Raw genomic sequence first — 16,492 nt, forward strand, 5'->3', positions numbered from 1 at the left:
ACCTAAGGCAGGTGCACCCCCTTCTGATGGTGATCCCCAGTTGGAAGGAGCATGCCATCGGAGATGCATGCTATCTACATCTACATGATTACTCTGCAATTCACATTTAAGTGCTAGGTAGAGGGTTCATCGAACCACAATCATACTATCTCTCTACCATTCCACTCCCAAATAGCGTGTGGGAAAAACAAACACCCAAACCTTCCTGTTCGAGCTCTGATTTCTCTTATTTTATTTTGATGATCATTCCTACCTATGTAGGTTGGGCTCAACAAAATATTTTCACATTCGGAAGAGAAAGTTGGTGACTGAAATTTCGTAAACAGATCTCGCCGCAACGAAAAACGTCTTTGCTTTAATGACTTCCATCCCAACTCGTGTATCATATCTGCCACTCTCTCTCCCCTATTACGTGATAATACAAAACGAGCTGCCCTTTTTTTGCACCCTTTTGATGTCCTCCGTCAATCCTACCTGAGGAGTGTAGTGTAAGCTGTCTCCTTAGTGGACTTGTTGCATCTTCTAAGTGTCCCGCCAATGAAACGCAACCTTTGGCTCGCCTTCCCCACAGTATCTATGTGGTCTTTCCAACTGAAGTTGTTCGTAATTTTAACACCCAGGTACTTAGTTGAATTGACAGCCTTGAGAATTGTACTATTTATCGAGTAATCGAATTCCAACGAATTTCTTTTGGAACTCATGTCGATCACCTCACACTTTTCGTTATTTAGCGTCAACTGCCACCTGCCACACCATACAGCAATCTTTTCTAAATCGCTTTGCAACTGATACTGGTCTTCGGATGACCTTACTAGACGGTAAATTACAGCATCATCTGCGAGCAACCTAAGAGAACTGCTCAGATTGTCACCCAGGTCATTTATATAGATCAGGAACAGCAGAGGTCCCAGGATGCTTCCCTGGGGAACACCTGATATCACTTCAGTTTTACTCGATGGTTTGCCGTCTGTTACTACGAACTGTGACCTTCCTGACAGGAAATCACGAATCCAGTCGCACAACTGAGACAATATCCCAAAGGCCCATAGCTTGATTAGAAGTCGCTTGTGAGAAACGGTGTCAAAAGCTTTCCGCAAATCTAGAAATACGGAATCAACTCAAAATCCCCTGTCGATGAGTGAGCGGTTGTATATGATTGCTAAGTAGGGAGCTATTGTATCAGTGTAATCTGAAAGCAACCTAATCGGTATACAATCTGGACCTGAAGACTTGCCCGTATCAAGCGATTTGAGTTGCTTCGCAACCCATAAGGTATCTACTTCTAAGAAACTCATGCTAGCAGCTGTTCGTGTTTCAAATTCTGGAATATTCCATTCATCTTCCCTGGTGAAGGAATTTCGGAAAACTTCGTTCAATAACTCCGCTTTAGTGGCACAGTCGTTGGTAACAGTACCATCAGCACTGTGCAGCGAAGGTATTGACTGCGTCTTGCCGCCTGTGTACTTTACATATGACCAGAATTTCTTCAGATTTTCTACCAAATTTTGAGACAATGTTTTGTTGTGGAACCTATTAAAGGCATCTCGCATTGAAGTCCATGCCAAACTTCGCACGTCTGTAAATTTTAGCCAATCTTTGGGATTTTGCGTTCTTCTGAACTTCGCATGCTTTTTCCATTGCCTCTGGAACAGCGTTCGGACCTGTTTTGTGTACCATGTGGGATCAGTTCCATCTCTTACCAATTTATGAGGTATGAATCTCTCAATTGCTGTTGCTACTATATCTTTGAATTTGAGCCACATCTCGTCTGCATTTGCATAGTCAGTTCGGAAGGAATGGAGATTGTCTCTTAGGAAGGCTTCTAGTGACACTTTATCCGCTTCTTTTAAATAAAATTATTTTGTGTTTGCTTCTGGTGGATTTGGAAGAAACGGTATTGAGCCTAGCTATAATGACCTTGTGATCACTAATCCCTGTATCAGTCATGATGCTCTCTATTAGCTCTGGATTGTTTGTGGCTAAGAGGTCAAGTGTGTTTTCGCAACCATTTACAATTCGCGTGGGTTCATGGACTAACTGCTCAAAATAATTTTCGGGGAAAGCATTTAGGACAATCTCGGAAGATGTTTTCTGCCTATCACCGGTTTTGAACAAGTATTTTTGCCAACATATCGAGGGAAGGTTGAAGTCCCCACCAACTATAACCATATGAGTGGGGTATTTATTTGTTACAAGACTAAAATTTTCTCTGAACTGTTCAGCAACTATATCATCGGAGTCTAAGGGTTGGTAGAAGGAGCCAATTATTAACTTAGTTCGGCTGTTAAGTATAACCTCCGCCCATACCATCTACTTCGACTTCACTACAAGATAATCCACTACTGACAGACAAACACAAACACTCCACCACCAATTCTGCCTAATCTATCTTTCCTGAACACCATCTGAGACTTCGTAAAAATTTCTGCAGAACTTATTTCTGGCTTTAGCCAGGTTTCTGTACCTATAATGATTTCAGCTTCTGTGCTTTCTATTAGCACTTGAAGCTCAGGGACTTTCCCAGCACAACTACAACAATTTACAACTACAATTCCGACTTTTCCTTGATCCAAGCACGTCCTGTATTTGCCATGCACCCTTTGAGATTGCAGCCCACCCCGTACTTTCCCGAGGCCTTCTAACCTAAAAAACCGCCCAGTCCACGCCACACAGCCTCCGTGCACACAGCTGCCCGTGTAGCCACCAACTGAGTGTAGTGAACTCCTGACCTATTCAGCGGAACCCGAAACCCCACCACCCTATGGCGCAAGTCAAGGAATCTGCAGCCAACCTGGTCGCAAAACCATCTGAGCCTCTGATTCAGACCCTCCACCCGGCTCTGCACCAAAGGTCCGCAGTTGGTTCTGTCAACGATGCTGCAGATGGTGAGCTCTGCCTTCATCTCGTAAGCAAGATCGGCAGCCTTCACCAAATCAGATAGCTGCTGGAATCCAGAGAGAATTTCCTCAGATCCAAAGCGACACGTCATTAGTGCCGACATGTGCCACCACCTGCACCTGGCTGCACCCTGTGTTCTTCATGGCATCCAGAAGGACCCTTTCCACATCAGGAATGACTCCACCCGGAATGCACCTGGAGTGCACACTGGATTTCTTCCCTAAGGGGCCCCATTACGCGCCTAACATTGGAGCTCCCAACTACCAATAAGCCCACCCTCTGTGATTGCCCGGACCTTGAAGGTTGAGAATCATCCTCTGAAACAGGGCAGGCAGCTGCATCTGGCTCAGCCAGAGACAGTACCTGAAACCTGTTTGTCAGACGCACCGGGGAGGCTTTTTGATCAGCCTCCGGGGACGTCTTTCGCTGCCTGCCACGCCTTGGAACAACCTCCCAATCAACCACAGGCGAGGGCTCAGCCCCACTGCGGGCAGCAACCGGGGCAACCACAGCGGCAGACCGATCTGGGGACAGACGAGACGAGGTTGACATCCCCATGATACCAAAGTCTGGCTTCCCACAGTGGTGCCCATTGGCAACAGCCTCAAGCTGCGTGATCGAAGTCAGCGCCGCCTGCAGCTGTGAGCAAAGGGATGCCAACTCAGCCCTCATCCGAACACAGCAATCACAGTCCCTGTCCATTCTAATCTATGTTGAACAACAGTTACTGAAACACTAGTCCGTGCCTAGATAACACGAGGGAAACACACAAAGAATGTATGAACTAACCTGTACAAATGACTAATGACTGCGCTACAGTCTGCCTGAATTTACAATTACAGTAACTAAAACTCAAAATTACACCTCCTATACAAAACTCACACGCAATTTATGTAAGAATCTACGAAGTAAACACAGAAAAGAAGCTATATATGTATCTTTCTGCACTGTCGATGTGCACTAACTGGGAGCTCAGGCCACACTGTCCAGAGGAAAGTGTAGTAAAAAGTTAACTGTACTTGCTCATTGTTTTTTTTAGTTTTCATAGATGCACATTAAATGTTACTTTGGCTATACCGGCATCTGAATGCATTTATTCATTTCATTTCTTTGATGTTTTGTTGCAATGCAAAGGGTGCATCAGACAGAGAAATTCACAAACTGCTTGAAGAAGGATATGATAAAGTCCATCCAGTCTTTTCAGACTTGGAGGAAAGTAAAGTAGATTTAAGTAAAGTAGATTTGAGTGATGAAAACACTGAATAGGACCATGCCAGTGGATCTGAAGTTGAAGGTACGGATGGTGGTGACCCTGAAGAGACAGCAGACGTATGAGGGTTCTTTATTGAAAAGACAAAGGTTCACATTGGTGTAAACGTGAGTGTGCTATAACTTCAAAAAGCAACAGAAAAGACATTGTGCAAATTCCACCAGATCCGAAGAGAAAGGTGATGGGTATAACTGATGATGTTAGTGCTTTTTTGAAAGTAATTGACCTCAACTTTATTGATGAAATCATAAACTATACAAATACCAATATAAATAAACAAGCGAGATCCACATCAATTCTCATGCAAAAGAGATAATAATAAACTGACGAAATAATGGCTGTGTTCGGGATTTTTTTTTTTTTTTTTTTAAGAAGAAGAAGAAGAAAATGCCATCATGATAATGTACTGGAAGTCCTGGCATCAGATGGAACAAAAATGCTACTGCTTAGAACTGCAATGAGTTACAATAGGTTTCTGTTTTTCCTAAGCTGTATGAGGTTTGTTGATATAGAAACGAGGAATGACAGGAGAAAATCTGATAATCTGGTTGCATTTCGTACAGTATTGGATCCCTTTGCTGCTAACTGTCAATGTTCTTACAGCCTGATGAATTCACCATGATAGATGAAATGCTTCACCCGTATGGAGACTGCTGTAGATGGGTTCAGTACATACCCAGCAAACCAGCTAAATATGGGACAAAAATGTTTGCTCTGTGTGATGCAAAAGCATTTTATTGCAGTAATCTGGAGGTTTATTGTTGCATCCAACCAAAGGACAATATCGGCTATCTAATGCTCTTGAGGACATAGTGAAAAGATATGAGGTGCCTATAGAAAATTCTAACAGGAATCTTACAACTGGCAATTAGTACACAAGCTAGCTCCTTTCTAAATATTTTCTGCAGAAGACTATCACTTGCATTGGTACAATGACAAAGAACAGATGTTAATGTCTTCCAGAATTTCTCCCAAACAAAAGAAATTGGAAGTGCAGTGTTTGGATTTCAATAGGACAAGACCTTAGTTTCATATGTTCCTTGTAAAAACTGTGCTATCATACTTTTGTCTGCTGTGCATGACATGGCAATGGTGGATGAAGAAACACACAAACCCGAAATCATAATTGAGTACAAGATGACAAAAGGTGGAGTTGAAATTGTAGCTAAAATGAGAGACTGATACTCCATTTTGAGAATTTCAAGGTGATGGCCACTGCCTACTTTCTCATTTTCCTGAACATTGTCAGAATTAGTTTGCAAACAAATTGTCTGTGAAAGGCATGAAGCTTTTTTTATAAATGTAGAAGATAGTGAATATGAACTGCTTTATTCAATAAATATAATAGTTTGGTTAAGACAAGTTTGTTTTTACTGACAAACGACCATGTTGTAAATTTTACAACGCATGCCTCCTTGTGTGACAACAGTGGCTGCACCTGCCGGAGGTTTATATTTAACATATTTCTTATTGGGGATGTATAGATTGTCAGAACAACTGTACTGCAGTACAGCACTCCAAGCTGTTCACTGCAGTATTCATTGGAGATTATAGTCTTGGACTTTATTCCACTTTTCTTCATATTAGGCCTACATTAATTTGATATTAACTTGTATCCTATAGGTATTCTTCTTCTTCCAGTGGCACTACATCGCGGGATGGGACTTGGCCTCCTCAATAATTTTCTGCCATTCCTCTCTGGGCTTCGCCGAGGACCTCCAAGTTATGGCAACTGACTCTGGCAGCATCCTCTCCAACCTCGTCACTCCATCTCAACCTAGGTCATCCTCTTGCTCTTCTTCCTCAAGATTCACTGCAGCAGGCTTTCCTTGCGGAATCTGTCTCATTGAGTAGAGTCCAGGCCATCTCAGTCTACACAGCTTTATGAACTTTACCACATCATCCTCCTTATAGCAGTCATAAAGTTCGTCATTTCTTCGCCTTCTCCAGGTCCCGTTTTCATATACAGGGCCAAAAATCCTCTTTAGTATAACTCTTTAATGTGATCTCAGTTTGTTTTCACCCTGATTCATAATTGTCCATGTTTCTGAGCCATAAGTAAGTACTGGGCGTATCAGCATTTCGTAAAGTTGGCACTTTGTCCATCATGATATAAGCTTGGATTTAAAATGTCGCAAAATTCCAAAGTAGCATCGGTTAGAAGCACTTATGCTAGCCATAATTTCAGTGAAGGTGGTGCTATTTGCCTCTATATTTAATCCCAGATAGGTGAAACATTCCAGTCGCTCAAATGTCATTCCATCAAGGGTTATTGTGGACTGTAAGGATTGGTGAGTGCCATTATACATTTACTTCATGTTTCCTTCATTAATTCTCAAGACCATCTTCTCTGCACTCAGTTTTAGAGGTGAAAATGCACTTTGTAGATCTCTAAGTGTTCCACTCATTAAATCCAAGTCATCTGCATATCCCAGCAATTGTACAGATTTAAGTAGTAGTTCCTCTTGTCTGAATACCCAATTTGCATACCACTTTTTCAAGCACCAGGTTGAAAAGTAGGCAGGCAAACCCGTCTCCTTGCCTTAGCCCAGTTTGAGTGGTAAATTGAGGTGATAGTCTTGACTGCACCTGCATGGCACACTGGGGATACTTTAGGGTGACCTCTATTAAATGCACCAATTTTCCAGGCACTCAAAATTCCCGCATTGCCTCATAAAGTTTGGCCCGGTTTATTGTGTCATACGCAGATTTAAAGTCAGTGAAAAGATGGTGCACACCAATGTTGAATTCATTGGTCTTTTCTACTATTTGTCAGCAAGTAAATACATGGTTTATAGTTGACTTTCCTGGTCTGACCCGCATTGATAGCTTCCAATCATATCTTTTGCTATAGGTGAAAGTCTACTAAACAGGATATTTAATAGTACTTTATATATAATATTCAAAAGTTTATGCCTCTGTAGTTGCTTCATTCAAATAGATGTCCTTTCTTATGCACCAGACACACTATCCCTACATTCCATTCTTCTGGTAACTCTTCCTTTTCCCAGATGAGGCACACAATCTTTTAGATCCTACGATTCAGCTAAACTGTTCCAGCTTTCAATAGTTCAGATGTTGTATTGTCAGTCCCTGGTGCTTTATTGTTCTTCAATCGGGAAATTGCTTTGTTCACTTCTCCTTGGGAAGGGGGAGGTACTATGGCATCATCTTCTGGAGCGACTGGGATCTCCAATAGGGGACTCTGAAGCATCCAGCAGTTCACTGAAATACTCTACACAATGCTTCAATACCTCCTGATCATCAGTACATGTCAGAGTAGCATAGGCAACAGCCAACCATACAGCCACCCCTCTATACGAATCTTTACTTCAAATTGTCCATTAGTATAGCAGAATGTGCCATCAGTAGCCACTTGACAACTGAAATAACACGGTTCATAGATGGTACATATGTAGGATCATTCCCAGAACTTATAAGTTAGCCACTCCAAAGATAAGACCATTGTAGTTGGTCAAAACATCTGTGGTGTAGTTGTTTAAGCACTTTATAATGATTTGGCCTAACACCTAAAATTCAATTATTAAAGTGGGTTTATTGTGTTTATGTATAACAGTTAGCCGCATATAGTAAACCAATATCTTAAAATAGGTTCATTGCCTTGTTCACATGCTCCAAAATTTTTGCTTGGTTTACGAATTGCAAATACAAACATTTTGGAAGACATAAATTTAGGCACTTGTGTTGCAGACTGCTTGAGAAGGCTCTGAAATGATGACATTATTTTTGCTACGATTTCTTAAAGATCTCTTGTGTTCAGTAATAATAAATTTGTTTTATAAAGTTTTACAAGCAATATTCATTACTAAATTTATGCACAGCACTTGACCCAGCTTATCCACTCCTGTACATATTGGAAAACACTCACATCAAGGAAACATCAGCAGATTTTGTAGATGTGATTCACACTGGTGGTGGAAAATATGGAGTTCCAATGAATACTGGCTCAGTGGACTTTTACCCAAATGGTGGAGAGAGGATTCAGCCTGGCTGCCCCAAACGATCACAGGGATTGTTAACACCATCTGGTAAGTAAGTTACACATGTGCAGTGTCATTATGAAAGTGATTGAAGAATGCTGTTACCTACATATTTGTTTCATTAACAGGTACACGTTTGATTCACTTTCCGCAGTTCTAGACGTCTTTTTCCGTCACTGCCCCTAAAACTTCCTTATTTACTCTCTATTTTTCAAAGTTCCTATGTAGTATTTTTTATGTGAATTCCTTTCTGCATATTATTAAACTTGCTTTTTGCATCACTGATTCTTATAGTTTTTGTTTCAAGAATTAGAAGAGAGACTTGGATAGAACAGAGTTCACAAATGTTTAACAACAAGTTATGTTTGGTGAACTCTTGCATTTTATAAAATCATTACAGATTAAGAAAAGTAATCAGTTTGAGAGGATTAATGCTGAATTTTTGAAAAATATCAGTATACAATGTACAAATGAATTTGAGAAACAGAAATTCCATCAGTCTGGAAAGCAGTAGTAATAATTCCAATCCATAAAATAGGTAAACATGGCCCCGACATGAAAGATTTCTGTCTGGCATTGTTGACAAGTAATCGAGGTATAATGATAGGAAGAATGGTGTATAACAGAATAGTTTCTGGGACTGAAGATGGCACCACATTAAAGCAACAAGCCGGCCAGTGTGGCTGAGCGGTTCTAGGTGCTTCAGTCTGGAACCACGCGACTGCTACGGTCGCAGGTTCGAATCCTGCCTCGGGCATGGATGTGTGTGATGTCCTTAGGTTAATTAGGTTTAAGTAGTTCTAAGTTCTAGGGGACTGATGACCTCAGATGTTAAGTCCCATAGTGCTCAGAGCCATTTGAACCATTTTTAAAGCAACAAGATACTTGGCCATGTAAAAAATTCTCAACAAAGTGTAGAAAAATGTAAAAATTGCAGAACATTTCATCTATACAGTGACAGTAAGTGTATTTCTACATCTGCATCTACACTCTGCAAACCATCATGAGGTGCATGGCAGAGGGTAAGTCCCATTCTACCTGTTATTAGGGTTTCTTCCTCTCCCATTCATGTATAATAATAATAATAATAATAATAATAAATAATAATAAATAATAAAGATTTTATTGTCTTTAGGCCATTACAGCAATTGACAACGTCAAATGAAGCTACAATTTATAATACAGTGTGATAAGGTATTGACTACTGAAATATTTTAGCTTATATTACAATAAATGTACAGTGGGTCATCTGTTGGATTACTGCATTTTACAGTTGAAGAATTCATTGATATCATAGAACGGGTGGGCAATAAACCATTCATGCAGTCTTTCTTTGAATGTATGTTCAGGAAGATCCTGTATGGCATGTGGCAGCTTATTAAATAGCTTGTGCCCTGTGACTTCATAGCTATTTATTGATTTTGATAGTCTGTGGTAAGGCGTGTATATGTGTTTGATGCTTCTTGTGTTGTAACAATGTACATTTTCTCTACGTTTCACATCTTGTAGGTTCTTCTTCGTAAAGATTAAGACATTGTATATATAGAGGTTTATTACAGTCATAATTTTTTGTTTAGTAAATAAGGGTTTGCAGTGAGCCTTATGTGAAGAATTTGTAATTATCCTAATGGCTTTCTTCTGCAATAATAGGATGTCATGTATATGACTACCAGTCCTGTGCTGCAACATGGCGTCCGGTACAGTTGTTTATAGTGAGAAAGTGAACAAAAGTTATAGTTGTGTGGTGAAAAACGGAACATACATAAATTATAACAGTGAAATAGTGAAGCTAAATGAACATGTATCAAGCCTGCAATTAATTGTAGATGTACTAAGGCGGGACATTGCGCATTTAGAAAATGAAAATGCCGAACTGAAAAAGGCGCGTAATATCCCGATCGCCAAAGCAAGTAAAACACGGAACTGGGAGCACAGGACTAGCATGATCACGGAAGAAAGAAGCGAAAAGGTGATAAATACAACGAATGGAACGAACCGCGGCAATAAAAGCAGTTTGTGTCCTACCTACAATAAACGAGTGCTCTGAAGTGGATATAGGCCTAAAGGCAGAAACAACAAGGCAACATATGTTTACTAGGCCAAAAAGGGTTGGTCGTGTGAAACTCAGTGACTGTGGAACTACTGTGGTAACAAAAAACCGTTTCCATGCACTAGATTCAGATATAAATGTGGAATCCACGGAAAACTGTGGCGACAACAACACGCCGAATCTATATAGTGATAAGCACATGAGCAGAAACTTCCGCAATAAACGTGAAGACAAACTCAAAGTGAAAATATTCTGTGATAGCCATGGACGTGAGATCGCAAAAATACTACGTTACAGTCATTGTATACAAGCAACTAGTATTGTCAAACCAGGTGCACCCATCCAAGAACTCGTTAGAAACAAAGAAACTGAAAATGATCGTCATATTGTCGTCATAGCAGGAGCCAATAATGTATATAAAAACGACCTCCACAGTGCAACACGAAACCTTAAAGCAATACTAAATTCAACAGGAGAGAAATCAGTTTTTGTAGTCGGAATTCCACATAGGCATGACCTTTCGGAATGGTCATGTGTGAACGCGGAAATCATAAAAGCAAACAGGCAATACTCAAAGATTTGCAGGGCCTACCAAAATGCATATTTTATAAGTATGGACTCCTTGCAAAGAGACTGTTACACGAGACATGGCATGCACCTTAATAACAGAGGCAAGAAGATTCTGTGCCAAAACATCAGCATGATACTGAAAGCATCTGACAACCAAGAAGTAATTGCTGCTTTTCCAGTTCCTTGCTTGACGCAAGCAGAGCCTGAAGAAATGGTTACTTCTATTGCAGCAGTAGAAGTAGAGGTGGAAGCAGCAATTGTACCTACACACATAACAAATGCTGCAGCAGCAATACCTACCACACTTCATCAACAGGATTCAACAGCAGCAGAAGATGAAGCAACATCCAAATCTCCACTGTCACCAGTTGCTACAACAATGCCTACAGCAGCAGCAGTACCTATCACACTTCACCAGCAAGATTCAACAGCAGCAGAAGGAGAAGCAACCACCTTATCTCCTCAGTCACCAGATGCCACAACAGTGCCTCCAGACACCATAACAGCAGTTACATCAATTCCTCTAGTAGCAGCTTCATCTACAATATCATCACAAGGAGGGAAGAGTAGGCATACAACAGTGGATGTGCTACCACTCCAAGAGAACAATTTTTTAGTAAAAGGCAACAAGAGGCAGAAATCCAAAAGATAAGCCCTGAAAAACGTTTGAAAACCAATCACCATAGTGTTCAGTGTGTTAGCAATAAGAGCATGGATCTTAAAATATGTTACCTTAACGTTCAAGGACTGAAAGATAAAGAACTTATCATAAATGAGTTTGGACTTGATAACCAGTTTGATATTTTTTGTCTGAGTGAACACTGGGCTAATGAGAATGAACTTGCAGTTGCCAAATTTGACAATTTTAGTATAGTAAATAGCTACTGTAGGAAAAAGCACATTAGAGGTGGTGTGGCAATTTATTCCAACCAGTCACTCAATTGTACAATAACCAAACTAGACCTAAATTCCTTGTGTGATGAACAGCACTTTGAAGTTACGGGTATAATCATTAATAGTCATAAGCTAATAGTAGTATCCATGTACAGATCACCAAAGGGAAGCATTAACATATTTTTAGAAAAAATGGACATGCTATTGAGTGAATTAAGTATTATTAAATGGCTACATTATGATATTGCAATAGGAGGTGATTTGAATGCTGATTTTGATGTTACTAAATGTAAGGGTAGTGTTGCAGATCTGGAAAACTTGCTAAGACAATACAATTTACATCATGTTAATAACAGGCCCACAAGAAACAAAGCATGTTTAGATAACATCTTTGTAAACTTCAAGACCACTGAAAACACATGTGAAGTTGTAGTGTTCCCATTCTCTGACCATGACTCCGTATCTCTAAATTATGCAAGTAAAATTCCCCTCAATAGGAGCAATGCAAACAGACCTGTCCCAACAGTTGTGATTACCAGACCCATAACAGAGGATAAAATTAAAACATTTCGTAATTCCCTTGCTGACAGAGACTGGTTTGGCCATTGTAGTGTCGATGGACATTACACATCAAGTAATGATCTGCCAGCCAAAATAATATTTGATAGATTTTTTAATGCATTCTTGATCCTATTTAACCATAGTATTCCCATAAAGAAAATCAAAATAATGGACAGCAGCCACAAATCCAGATCTCAAAACAGACAAAATATATGGTACACTAAACAGCTGACAGACCTAAAGAAACAAGTTTTGTTACTGTACAACATATACAATAGTATGAAGTCTGACTGTGCCAAATCAGCCTATGTGGAATGCAGGAATGAATACAAAAAAGCCATCCTGCAAGCCAAAAAAACCTACAATGCCAACAGCATACATAATTCCACCAATAAATGCAAAACTGCTTGGAAAGTAATTAACAGTGCTGCCAGAGATACTAAAAAAGACAAAATTAATATCCCACCACAAACACTCAATGAGTTTTTTATTAATTCAGTGAGAGAAATAGGAGACACAATTATCAAACCAGACATTAGTCCATCAGAGTTACTCTCCCAAAATTGGGGTAGACAGTCACTAAATACAAGCATGGTAACCTTCTCCGAAGTATCGCCTAGATATGTACAAGGGGTCATAAAACAACTGAAATCATCTGATAGCTTATATATATATGGCATATCATCCAACCTGCTAAAAAAAGTGTGTGACTGCATTCTCTACCCCTTAACCCATTGCATAAACAAGTGCTTACTTGAGGGATATTTTCCTGATGAGTTAAAACTGTCTAGGATTGTCCCAGTATACAAAAAGGGAGATAAAGACTCTCCATCTAGCTACAGGCCTATTTCAATAGTACCCACATTCTCCAAGGTAATAGAATGCATCATGTACCAACAATTATCATCTCACTTTGAGAATCTAGGAATAATTAATGCTACACAATACGGGTTTAGGAAGAATCTGTCGACCATTGATGCAATCAACACGGTAGTCAGTTACATCCTCAAAGTTTTTGAGAACAAAGGCTTTGCTCAGGTCTCATTCTGTGACCTAAGCAAGGCCTTCGACTGTGTTGAGCACATGCCACTACTAGAGAAACTAGAATTCTACGGCATCAAAGAAAACAGTCTCAGACTATTAAAAGCTTATGTCAACAACCGTAAACAGGTAGTTTGTGTTGGTAAGGAAATGTCAAACATAGAAAACGTTAAAGTAGGTGTGCCTCAGGGATCTGTACTGGGGCCCTTCCTGTTTCTGATAATGATCAATGACCTCCCCTCGTTTATTAGATCCACCACTGTATTGTATGCAGATGATACGACTTTTCTCCATAGCAGTAACAGTCTTAATGATCTTAAAACCTGTGCTGAAAATACACTCACTCATGCAGCATATTGGTTCAGAGCAAATAGTTTCCTGCTAAATGAAAATAAAACTCAGCAGATAATCTTCACTCTAAGAGACAAGCCACTATCTGATGACCCTAGTTCTGTTAAATTCCTGGGAGTTTATTTAGACGAAAAGTTATCCTGGGGCCAACATGTAAACTATATTAGTAGTAAACTATCTAGAGTAATTTATTTAAGACAACTCAGAAATTGTGTACCTGAAACATACATCAGATCATCTTATTTTGCATTTTTCCAGAGTATAATATCCTATGGCATTATCTTGTGGGGTAACTGTAGTCATATACATGACATCCTATTATGGAGTGAGGAGGGAAGAATGATTATTTGAATGCCTTGGTGCATGCAGTAATTATTCTAATCTTATTCTTACAGTCCCTATGTAGGTGATACATAGGGTGTTGTAGTATATTCCTAGAGTACTCATTTAAAGTTGGTTCTTGAAGTTTTGTTAACCAGGTTTTTTGGGATAGTTTACGTGTATCTTCCAGAGTCTTCCAGTTCAGTTCCTACAATATCTCTGTGACACACTCCCATGGATTAAACAAACTTGTGACCATTCATTCTGCCCTTCTCTGTATACGTTCAATATCTCCTGTTAGCCCTATTTGGTATGGGTCCCACACACCTGAGCAATATTCTAGAACCAGTTGAATGAGTGCTTTGTAAGCAATCTCCTTTCAGGACTGATTGCATTTCCCCAGTATTCTCCAATAAACCGAAGCCAATCATCTGCCTTACCCACTACTGAATCATTAGGGGATAGGCAAAATAATGTAAATACCAGTACTTACTTGGGAATGGTTTATTAATAAGGGCTTGGACCCCCATTTGTTCATAATACAGCTGTTATTCTTCTTAGGATACTGGCATATAATGATTTATAGTCTCCAGTGGAATATTATGCCACTCTTCGATCAGAACCTCTTCTAAGTCCTGTAGTGACAAGGGAAGTGGAAATTGGCTCCGAGGTCTGCACTCCAATATCACCCAAGAGGGTTTGATAATGTTCCAGTCCGGGGACTGTGCTGGCCAGGGAAGATGCTACAGTTCAGTTGCATGCTCTTCATACCACCTTTGTACTGTCCTGGCTGTGTGAATGGGTGCATTATTGTCCTGAAATATGGCATCATTGTTGGGAAACAACATTTGGACTGTGAGTGCACCTGATCACCTAAAATGTTCACATAATCGTTGGCTGTAACACAGCCTGTGAGAGTAATGATAGTATCAGCAGAATACCATGATATGGTTGCCCACACCATCACGCTTCCCCCTCCATGCTTAACCACTGGAACCAAGCAGTTAGGATTATAGGCTTTTTTGGCATTCTACAGACGTAAACCTGGGCCAATATTGGAAATAACAAAAACATTGACTCGCTGGACCATATGATGTGCTTTCACTGATCAAGTATCCAGGATTTCTGCTCCTGACAACATGTTTTGTGCTTCTTTGCATTGGTTGACATCAATGATGGTTTCGGTATACAGTTCGTCTACAAATACTCTCTTTATGGAGTCCTCAGCAGACTGTGTTGATAGATATGGGGGCTCGAAGATAGCTAGGAGCTCTGCATTCAGTTTAGCCACCATAGTTTTGTGTTGTTTCCAGAAAATGTGTGTTAGCATATGATGATTTCTGTCATTTAGTTTTGAATTGTTCCCAGTATTACGTTTCTTGATGATGTCTTTCCAAGTTTTGTGTAGGCTGTCATGACTACTGAAACAGCTGCTGTTGAAACATTCAATAAGTTGGCTGTCTCCAGATAATTGGGCCCCCACAATTTAACCTCTTTGGAGCTCTGTTAGATCTTTAATTGCACATCAGTCTTGGCCTCTGAATGCAAATTCAAAGTGTGCACTACTCGTAAACAACCTGCACTGACGCCTAGTCCGTACTCAACATTCACAGTCCAGTGGAACACATGCCATACCTGCGTTGTTGATCGTCAAACACAACCATCCCATTACTACCACTGTTCACATTAATTTGCCTAGCCCCTCTATGTGATCATTCCATTTCATAACCCTACAAAGTGTTACACCCAGGTATTTGTATGAGTTGGTCGATTCCAGCAGTGACTCATTGATATTATTGCCATAGGAGACTATGTTTTTTCACTTGTGAAGTGCACAATTCTACATTTCTGAACATTTAGAGCAAGTTGCCAATCTTTGTGCCGTGTTGAAATCTTGTCAAGATTTGACTGAATATTTATGCAGCTTCGTTCAGATAATACTTCATTATATGTAGATAACTGCATCATCTGCAAAAAGCCTGATTTTACAATTAAGCAATGTCATTAACGTACAATATGAACAGGAAGGGACACAACACACTTCCCTGGGGCACAACTGAAGTTACTTCTACATCTGATGATGACTCTCCATCCAAGATAACATGTTGTGTCCTCCCTACCAAAAAGCCTTCAATCCAGTCACAAATTTCACTTGAAACCCCATAAGCAAAGATGTGGTACTGAGTCAAATGCTTTTAAGAAATAAAGAAATACAGCATCTATCTAGTTGTCTTGATCCAAAACTTTCAGTATGTCATGTGAGCAAATTGCGAGTAAGGTTCCACATGAGCGATGTTTTCGAAATCCATGCTGGTTGGCACTGAGAAGGTCATTCTGTTCAAGATATCTCATTATGTTTGAACTCCGAATATGTTCTAAGATTCTACAACAAATCAATGTCAAGGATATTGGACAATAGTTTTGTGGATCACTTCTACTACCCTTCTTGTAGATGCATGCAACCTGTGCCTTTTTCCAAGAGTTGAGCACAGTTTTTTGTTTGAAGGATGTGTTCTGGTGTATCGACAAGTGCCA

At 40.0% G+C, this 16,492-nt stretch overlaps 1 protein-coding gene across 1 annotated transcript in view; it reads left to right on the plus strand.

The window, feature by feature from the left end:
* LOC126474806 (pancreatic lipase-related protein 2-like) overlaps positions 1–16,492 on the plus strand; it is a 74,840-nt gene that overhangs the window by 47,303 nt on the left and 11,045 nt on the right. The window contains exon 4 of the mRNA XM_050102278.1: positions 8,011–8,217. Coding sequence (XP_049958235.1) covers positions 8,011–8,217 — 207 coding nt within the window. The remainder of the gene's footprint in view (positions 1–8,010; positions 8,218–16,492) is intronic.

The sequence above is a fragment of the Schistocerca serialis genome, chromosome 4, assembly GCF_023864345.2.
Source record: "Schistocerca serialis cubense isolate TAMUIC-IGC-003099 chromosome 4, iqSchSeri2.2, whole genome shotgun sequence".
NCBI lineage: Eukaryota > Metazoa > Arthropoda > Insecta > Orthoptera > Acrididae > Schistocerca > Schistocerca serialis.